Below are 9,421 nucleotides of genomic sequence, written 5' to 3' on the forward strand. Positions count from 1 at the left end.
GCAGCGATCTGCACGCAAAGCAAACCTTTCCCCTGGGAAAACCAACAGTGTGGGCAAAACCCAGCCAGGCTGGGACCTCAGTGCTGCAGCGGAGGAGGAGGAGGAGGAGGAGCCCTGTGCTTCCCAGCACTTTGCTCGGGCATCTGCTCACTGATGCAGATGCTATGCGGTCTCTCAGTTCTGCTTCATGACCCAGAAATGGTCCCAGCCTTCACTGGGGACCGAGAAACGTTTACAAACCCAATCCGAGTGCATCCTATGGACCTCAAACTCGGGAGGGGATGGAGGTGGGGAGGTGGAAATAAAATGTTCTCAAGAAATCTTTGCACTCCACGGGTATTGTTTTAAAGGCTGCCTCTTGCAAATATCCTTGTGGTTGTAGGGACCCCCAAAGAGCCCCAGGCACTGCGCTCAGGCAGCATTTCCATCCCATGCTCTTCTCAGCAGCTGCATTCACTCCGTTTATCAGTTTGCCCCACACCAGCTCTGCTCCCCCAGCTCCAGCGGTGCCCACCCCGATCCCAGCACCATTTGTGCTGCAGCTTTGCTCTCTCAGACCGAAGCACTGGCGACTGCGGTGCCAAAAACCCTCGGAGAGCCACTTCACCGCATGTAGGCAGAGGGCTGTTGGGACGGGATCTCCGCGCTTGTTTGGAGGGAAAGGGCTTTTAGGGCTGAAAATCCGCGCACTTTGGGGTGGACTTTCACGTAGGCAAACGCGACCTCTCCGCTTCCTCCCCAGAGAAAACAGGAAAAAGAAAACAAAATCAAAACCAGCAGCGCCGTCACATGCGGACAGCGGCGGCCGTTCCGGGGCGGCCCCGTCGCCACCGCAGCCCACGGGGAAACCGGCCCTAAGAAACCGTCTGGGGCTCCGTGCACGGCCAGCTGTCTCTGCTGCTAAAGAAGCAGCTTTAATAATTTCCTGAGCAGAGAGATGACGGGAGGGGACAGCTCGTATTTTCAGTGAACGCTCCTCTCGTTGCCGTCACCGGTTCTGCTCCGGCAGAAAAGGATTTTTGCCGGGTTTTACCCAAACCCGAGGAGATTGCCTTCCTTCTGACGGCTTGCTTGACAGGAGCACGGGAAAAGCTGGAGGTTGGGGGAGCGAGGGGTGAGGGCTCAAACCCACAGCAGCGCATTCAGCTGCGGGTGAGCAGCAAAGCTGTGCTCCCGGCGTTTGGCACCGCGTCCTGAGATCCCACGCGCAAATCGCCGGGCTACCCACGGGCAGCGAGTTATTCCACCCTCGTGCCGTTAATTATACACCCAACTTTCTGCAGCCCTTAAACAAGGACTGCCCAGGGCGATGCCTCTCGAGCACAGCACTTCCGAGGGCGCTGCAGGAAGGGAAGGACGGCCGCTTTTCCTCCCTCTGTGGCCACGCACTTCCAGCCCATCCCCACGAGATCCTCAGCAGTGAAGTGGGGGCAGAATTCGCACCCCCTCCCCCAACCGGGAGCAAAGCTCAGCCCCGTGGTTTGGCAGCACACTGCCCGCCCCTCACACTGCACTTCGGATGCACAGACAGCAGATTTTGCTGCTTTCAACCAAACCGAGGCAGGGAGTGGTTTTCCAGGCAGGCGTGATTTCATCCGACCCACAGCCAAGTTTTGATGCACGGGCTCAGCCCCCGCCCTGCAAAGCTTGTGTACCACCGTGGCATCACTTGAGCAACGTGACGTGGCAGAGGGAGCAGAGCAGTGTGGTCAGCCACAAATCCCTGCTCACACCACGAGGTTAATAGCAAAGGGCTGCGGTGAAGTGCACTCACTGCTCACACTTTGCGTCCCTGGGACACCACACACTGTGAGGGTCACTGCTGCAAACCAATGCAGCCCAGTCCCACCGCACCCAGAGAGGCTTTCCCAGTAGGAACTGCCACACTGACCCACAGGGGATTTTTTTATCTGCATATATATATATATATATAATCATCATCATCATTATTTTACAGAATATTTCCCACAGATAGGCAGAGAGGGAGGAAATTCTTCCCTATGCAGAACTGTTTGGTTATGGGATGGTGAGAGCAGCGCCAGCTCCCCCTGCACACATCCCACCCTTCCTGGGCTCCTCCTTGCTAAGCCGGCACCGAGCAAACCTGCTCATTAGCAAACCAGCTCATTAGCACCATCCCGGGGTGGGAAGGCGTGCAGCCACCCTAAACTGCAAAGCCCAACGTTCAGCTTCTGAAATGGGACACGGCTCCGTGTGAGCGGGGCACTGCCAAAACAGGATATGCTGATGCTCCCAGAGATGGTTTTAAAGCAAACAGTTCATCTGTACAGTAAGTGCTGCCCAAACAAGGGCCATGCCTTCTTATAAACGGGCTGGCTTCTGCGGAAATGAAAGCATAAAGCGAAGCATCCATTGTGCAGCTGAGCAGGAAACAAACAAAAAATACATACTATTTTCGGAACCTGGGCGTTATCTAGATGATGAGGGTTTTTTTTTTTGGTGCTGCCCTATTCCTGGCACTTTGCTGACTTTCAAAGCAGTGCCCGAAGCCGCAGGATGGGGGAGCAGAGCACCCCGAGCTGTGCAGCACACCAGGCTGCTTCCCACGCTGCCCAACCTGCCCCATTTCGGGGGGTCATTCCTCAAACCCCGGGGCTGAGGAGCCTGGGGGACTGCCAGATTTTACATCCCCTGGTTTTGGGAAGGAAAGGATGACAGAAAAGGGTTTGGATGAGAGCACCCTGCAGGGAGCACAGGCCGCTGCCAGGAGGCGCAGCGCGCTCAGGGATGTTCCCCATCGCTAAAAGCAACCACGGAAACATTGCGGGACCGACACGACCAAGGGAGCACCTCCCCAGGGCCCCCGAGGCCACCAGTCCCACAGGAGCAGCATAACCCAACCCCAGAGCTTTGATTCCAAAAGCAGCAGTGGATCGATCCAACCCTCAGCCCAAGGGACAGCGCTGCGGTGAGCGCAGCGCAGCGCTGACAGCTCCCACACAAGATTAATTACTGTGCATTAAGTAACCACCGGGCTTCAGAAGCACTGCCTGTGAGCTCTGGATATTAGGACATGAGCTGCTCGAGCAGTCAAGCACCGTGTGCTTTGGGAGATGCAAGTCCTGCACAGGGCTGTGCCACCATGGGGAACAGAGCGTGTCCCTGTGTCCACCAAAACGAATCCTTAGTCCTTCTTGATCTCATGGAATCACAGAATAACGGGGTTGGAAGGGACCTTAATGCTCCCCAAGTCCCAAGCCCTGCACTGCAGGCTGGGTACCCCCAGCTCATCCTGCACAGGGCCCATCCATGGCCTTGGGTACATCAGGGATGGGGCACCCACAGCTATAACTGCTCCCTGAAATCATGACATCACAAAGCACCACAGAGGAAACCCCTGGCCCTGGTGAAGCCTTCCCCATTGATCTCAGTGCACCCACAGCCAAGGCGATGTCAATCCACGCTCATGTTCATCTTTCCACCTCACCCTTCAGATCTTCCGTTTCTACATTTGCCATCAGCAAAGGGAAAAAATGCTTAAAGAAACACAGAAGTGAGCAAACGCTTCTGCATTCTGCATTAAAAGAATGTGAACTCTCCTCCCCACAGGGCAGGTCTGTGCTGGGCACCGGTGAGTGGGGTGGCATGGGGAGAGCAGCCCCAGCCCACATCCCTGTGCTGGAGAAGGCAAAAAGAGCAAAGTCATCTCATATGAAGCGTAGGATCACCGTGGTTGTAAAAGACCTCAAGGATCTTCAACCCAACCCCAGCCCATCCCACCATGCCCATCCCCACATCCCTCAGTCCCACATCTCCCACAGCTTTGGGACACCCTGGGGACAGCGACCCCTCCCTGGGCAGCCCGTGTATCATCGCTCTGAGAATGAATTTTTCCTCTTATCCAACGTGAACAGACGAGGGAACACAGCTCTCAGCCTCGTTAGTCCCCTGCCCTTACAACGAGGGGCCCTGCAAAGAGGTGACAGCTCACTGACCCCCAACTCAGCACCGGGCGTGAACCACTGCTTCCAAAAGCCACCGAAAGCAGCAGCAGCACTTCCTTAGAAGCTCCTGACCACAGAAATAAATAAATGGGGGAAAAAAAGGAGAAAAAACACAAAGAGACAGCAAACCCCCCACGCTGAGCTCTGCCCCGACGCCATGAGCAGCAGCAGTGAGGTGAGCTGTGCAGGGAGGGCCCCGCGCCGGCGCAGCCCGCACGGCTGCTGCAGCAGTTGCACTTTTGCTTTGAGCACTGAGAGCAGTGGGAGCACAGCCGGGCACTGCAGCCGTGGGTCTGCCAAGGTAGGAGCGCGCTGCTCGGCTCTGCTGGGCTCGGTTGTGCTTTTGTTGTTGTGAGTGCCAGGGTCACGGAGTGGCTTGGGTTGGAAGGGACCTTAAAGACCAGCTAGTCCCAACCTCTTATCGAGGCGACTCGGTGCCTCTTGCAGTAGGAGAGGACGGGGGATGCTGAGCAGAAGGGAACCGTCAGAAATCTTCCAAGCTGAGCGACTAAAAGCAAGAAGATTTGATGGTTAAATTTCGGGGGGGGGGGGAAGAAATGGTTTTTCTGTGCTCGCTGTGCCTTGGGGAGGCTGCTGAGGGGTTGGGGTGGAGTGTGTGGAGCACCAACTCTGCTCAGCTGGGGGCATGCTGTGCCCTGAGGCTGTGTGCCAGCAGTTTGGGTGGGAAACTCATGGCTTTGGTGACCAGGCAGCCACAGTGCACCAGGGAAAGGAGAACCCCAGCACTCCCTTGGTGTGCATTTTCCATTTTTAATGTGGATAAATGCCAACAAGGGAGGAGAAGAGCTTGGGCAAATGGCAAAGAGGGAAAATGAGAGCATCTCACCGGGAATTAAAGTGTTTACATTTTCACGCACATCAGTGGGACTTACCCAGCTGAAATCCCCCTGCCTGCCCCAGCTGCTGCTCCTGGGGCAGCCCCAGCCAACGCTCCAGGGACCAAGCATCCCATCTGATCTTCCCCAGAAGCAGTCCCGGGGGCAATGGGGGAGTTACAGTCACCCACGGGGGCTCCTCACTGCTTGAGCTGGCAGCCAAACCACTCCCAGCACTGCAGGGATGGGGCTGGCAGCACTCACACACCTGGGGCGTGAGCAAATGAGAGGTTAATGAGGAACGATGGAAGGAAACCTCATTCAGCTATGCCAGTGCCCCCCAGCCCTAACCTGTACAATCTTGGCACTCACTGCTCTTCTTCTGTAATGAGCACTTGAGTGACTCACGTCACCACAGGCGATGATGAACGGGCAGCTGCTCTGGTGCTCTGCAGCTGAATCAAACCAGAACAGCTGTACCTGCCCTGAAAACAGACGGTTAGCAAATATTTTCTGACTACCCGAAGCAGGGGGGGTGCTCAGCTCAGAAGAGATGCTGCATGAGATGGATGCTCTGGAGGCTGCTGGTACCGGGGCTTGGGGCACAAAGCTCTGCTCCCAACATAACTCCAGGGTGGGGGCACAGGGGTCAGGGCACACCTGGCTCCAAGCACAGTGATGCCAAAATACGTGAGGATGGCCAAACACATGAGGACCTGAGGATGATGGCCAACAAAAACACAGCGGCTCCTGGGGGCAGATGTTGCCAGAGAAGAAGGAAAGAGAAGCACCTGCATGGCTAACACAGTGAGATGCAGATTTGCCCCTGGAGAAGAAGATATAAACTCAAACATCTGCCAGAAAACCAGCTCCAGAGAGGGAGGACTTCGTTTCCACAACCTAGAAGCAGTCTGATATAATTATGAGATTACATTTCCACACCTTCTACTTGTTACTCACAAAGTACCACCAAAAAGCCTCCATCCAGCACCCTAAAGCGCCTGTCCATGGGGACTGCTGGCAAAACAAAGAGGGGGCAGAAGCCTGGGAGGAAGAAGGAAATCATGCCTCACCCCCACCACAGCCCTGAGCTGCTGTGAAACAAAATTTCCCCTTTTTGCAGCATTTTTTTTCAGCCTCTGGCTGCTTTTCATGCAGCGTCCTGTCTGAAGCACTGTGCTCAGCGCTGCGGCTGCTGGGATTTCCGAGGAGCAGTTTCTCACTGCACCGGGGTCCTGTGGCTGCAGAGCACCCCCCAACCCCAGGTGGGCAGCAGGAAAGCCCCTGGGCACCCACGGGGGGACCCTGCAGCTGTTTGTCCTATTGGCCCTCTGTCCCTCCTCCACGTGATGCTGAACCCCACGGGTGCCGCCAAAGCCTGGTCCCATCACCCCACTGCTACTGGTACCAGTACAGCAAGAGGCAGTGGGAGCCCCCAGCCATGGTGAGAGACCTCTGTGACTCACACATTACTCACACTTCTGGAATTAATCGTGGCTGATGGTCAACCTTGGAGCTAATATAACAACTGGGAAGTCTTTGCAAAACGAGCCCATGGCTCAGTAGTGGCTGCTTCTGGAGTTAATGGGATTATTGCCCGTGGTTACACTGCACATTGGCTCCCTGGAAATACACATCTCCATCTCACTGGGCTCATCTCTCCGTGGTACAAACAAAGGGATGCAGAAAGCTGCCCCCACAACTGTTTCCTTAGGCAGATTTTCTCATTTCATAACCCAAAGCAGCAGCACAGCCACGCTGACACGTGCTAGGCGTCAGCTTTGATCGCAGACTTTGTATTTTAGCAAAGGAAGAGGCACAGCTCAGCAGGATGCAGCTCTGCAGCCATGTCCGCTGCACCCACGTGGCACCCACACTGTTCCTACTTCAGTTCTTCACACTGAAGCAAAAGCCAAACCAGAGCAATACTGGTCAGAGGGCTGAACCCCTCCAGCGTATTTATAACTTCTGCTTGCTGGGCTTATTTTTGTTCTGATGTATTTAGGTAAGACCAGTCTCTCACCATGCAAACAAGTCCGCTTACTTGCTCGGTGGGGAATCGTAACGTGCTTTGCTGTGAGCGACACCATGCAGTGCCCTAACCACATCTCTTTGTCTTTCAGCTGCATCAAGGAGGGTCTGCAGTGCCACCCAGCGTGGGTGCAGACTGGCACGGGGCTGCCCACTGCTCCAGCAAGTGATGATGTGTTTCTGCACAGGATCACATCCTGGCCAGCACCGCCAGCAGCTGCACTGACATTGGGCAGCTTCGACAACACAGCAGCACAGCTCAGACCAATGCACAAAACTCCTGGCCAAGGACATGGGGCGGTTGGGTCTCTGAGCCTCACACACCAGCACTGGTGCTGGAGGGCCTTAAACCTCTTGATTCCAGCCTCAGGTCAACCCGGTGAGGATGATGTTACCACGCTGGAGCATCGACCCCACACACCTACACAGCTACAGCAAAATTCATGAAGAGCAAAGGCAGATGGTGCCCGGAAGGAGGGGAAGCAAAGCTCTGGGGCAGGGGCAGCACTGAGCTCACAGCCCCCAAGGCACAGTAGGACGGGAGCACTGGGGCCATGGAGAACAGCTCCAACTGCTCCACCAGCACCAACCTCAAGCCCTATTATGCCATCACATACGCCCTCATCCTCATCCCTGGACTCATAGGAAACGTGCTGGCTTTGTGGGTTTTCTACGGCTACATGAAGGAGACGAAAAGAGCCGTGATATTTATGATCAACTTGGCCATCGCTGACTTATTACAGGTCTTATCCTTACCCCTGAGGATTTTCTACTACCTGACCGAGACGTGGGAACTCGGGGGAGGCCTCTGCATGCTCTGCTTCTACCTGAAGTACGTCAACATGTACGCCAGCATCTACTTCTTGGTGTGCATCAGTGTCCGGCGCTTCTTGTTCCTGATGTACCCCTTTCGATTCAGCGACTGTAAGCGCGTCTGCGACGTGTACATCAGCATCGTGGGCTGGCTGGTGGTGTGCGTTGGCTGCCTGCCCTTCCCCCTGCTGAGGCTCACCCAGAACAACACCAACGCGTGCTTCGCAGACCTGCCCGTGCAGGAGGTGGACCTCCCCACCTCCATCATCATGATGACCATCGGGGAGCTGGTGGGCTTCGTGACGCCCCTGCTGATCATCCTGTACTGCTCCTGGAAGACGACCCTATCGCTGAAGGAAGGCAACTCTGCTTCGCCTGACCTCGGGGAGAAAAAAAAGGCTCTGAAGATGATTCTCACCTGCGCTCTGGTATTCCTGATTTGCTTCGCTCCTTACCACGTCAGCTTCCCCCTGGATTTCTTCGTCAAAACCAAAAAGATTAAGAACTGCTGCACCCAGGAGGTGATCTCGGTGCTCCACGCCGTTGCGCTGTGTCTCGCCAGCCTCAATTCCTGCGTGGACCCGGTCCTCTACTACTTCACCACAGATGAGTTCCGCAGGCGGCTGTCCCGCCAGGAGACGCAGGACAGTGCCACACTGCACGGCCACAGCCAGCAGCACGTGCAGGACACGCTGCAGGGCAACGTCCCTCTGCATGCCCCTGGCCAGCAGCGCGTGCAGGACGAGCCCACCGACTGCTAGAGCAGGGCTGCCCGTGGTTTTGGGGTTTGGCCACTGAGTTCAGGGAGGATTTGAGCTTTAAAAAAAAAAAATGAAACACTTGAAAAACTCACTGCGCTTTGATATTTCGGCTGAAGATTTTCCCCTGTGTAAATATCTCCCGTGTAGCTCCCCGTTTCTGAGCTGGGCAGCCAGGAGCGGGACACAGAGCCATGCCTGTTGGCACCTGGCCACATCGCAGTCACATCAGCACCACGCGAGGGGCAACAGAGATTTGGGGGTTTCTCTACACAGATTTTGGTCCTAAAAGGGAGTGTCTGGCCCAGTGGTGTATTCCCCTGAAGGATAAGGCCACAGAGCAATGCTATTCATTCCCATAGGGTGCCCGGGGCTCACCTCGTGCCATGCTGACAACATCCAGGAGCCTAACGTTATTGCTGTGCCAACAGTTACCCAGGCACCCCTTCTGGGGGTGCACCAGATGACAATTCCCCAAATCACAACATCACCCAAGTGCCCAGAGACTATTTTTCTGCCCTGTTTTCTACCACCAGTCGTTTTTCACCCATCACTTTATCAGGGTAAGAAGTAGCAGAACACCACCAGCAAAGCCTGAAGCCCTCTTTGCTGCCTGTGATAAGCTTTAAGCACAGGATCCTGCTTCGAGGGTATTCATTCAGGCTCCAGCAAGCCTCCCAGGCCCCCTTTTTTTTCCCCCAGGAATGGGACAAGTGGCTCTGCACCACCCATCCATCACTGTGCTACCATCAGCACGGCACCGAGCTCACCCCAAGCCCAGCATCCAGAGACTGCAATATTTGAGCAACTTCCTGTAACCTCACAAAGGTCATTTCATGAAGTTCAGCCCCTTAACCCCAGCTTGGCGGAGCTGCTGTCAGAGGAACCAAAGCTGTCTGAAGGTTAAAGCAATAGGAACCCGCTCTTTGCTGAGCCCAAGGAGCCACATAACTGGCTCAGAGAGAAATATGCAAGGGTGGGGGGGATTTCTAATGGTAATTTCTTTCAAAAACTCAAG

General features: G+C 55.3%; 1 protein-coding gene across 1 annotated transcript; it reads left to right on the plus strand.

Annotated features, from left to right (window-relative positions):
- Positions 1-4,097: 4,097 nt before the first annotated feature.
- Positions 4,098-8,424, plus strand: GPR174 (G protein-coupled receptor 174). The gene is made up of 2 exons (XM_065729228.1): positions 4,098-4,266; positions 6,925-8,424. Exon 2 carries the CDS (start codon positions 7,387-7,389, stop codon positions 8,404-8,406), a length of 1,020 nt encoding a protein of 339 aa, XP_065585300.1. The 5' UTR covers positions 4,098-4,266; positions 6,925-7,386; the 3' UTR covers positions 8,407-8,424.
- Positions 8,425-9,421: the final 997 nt, after the last annotated feature.

The sequence above is a fragment of the Cyrtonyx montezumae genome, unplaced genomic scaffold (assembly GCF_038088225.1).
Source record: "Cyrtonyx montezumae isolate F1298 unplaced genomic scaffold, pur_monq_1.0 scaffold_11, whole genome shotgun sequence".
NCBI lineage: Eukaryota > Metazoa > Chordata > Aves > Galliformes > Odontophoridae > Cyrtonyx > Cyrtonyx montezumae.

Coding starts and splice junctions, on each gene's coding strand:
- GPR174 (XM_065729228.1), top strand. CDS start 7,387: ATGGAGAACAGCTCCAACTGCTCCACCAGCACCAACCTCAAGCCCTAT.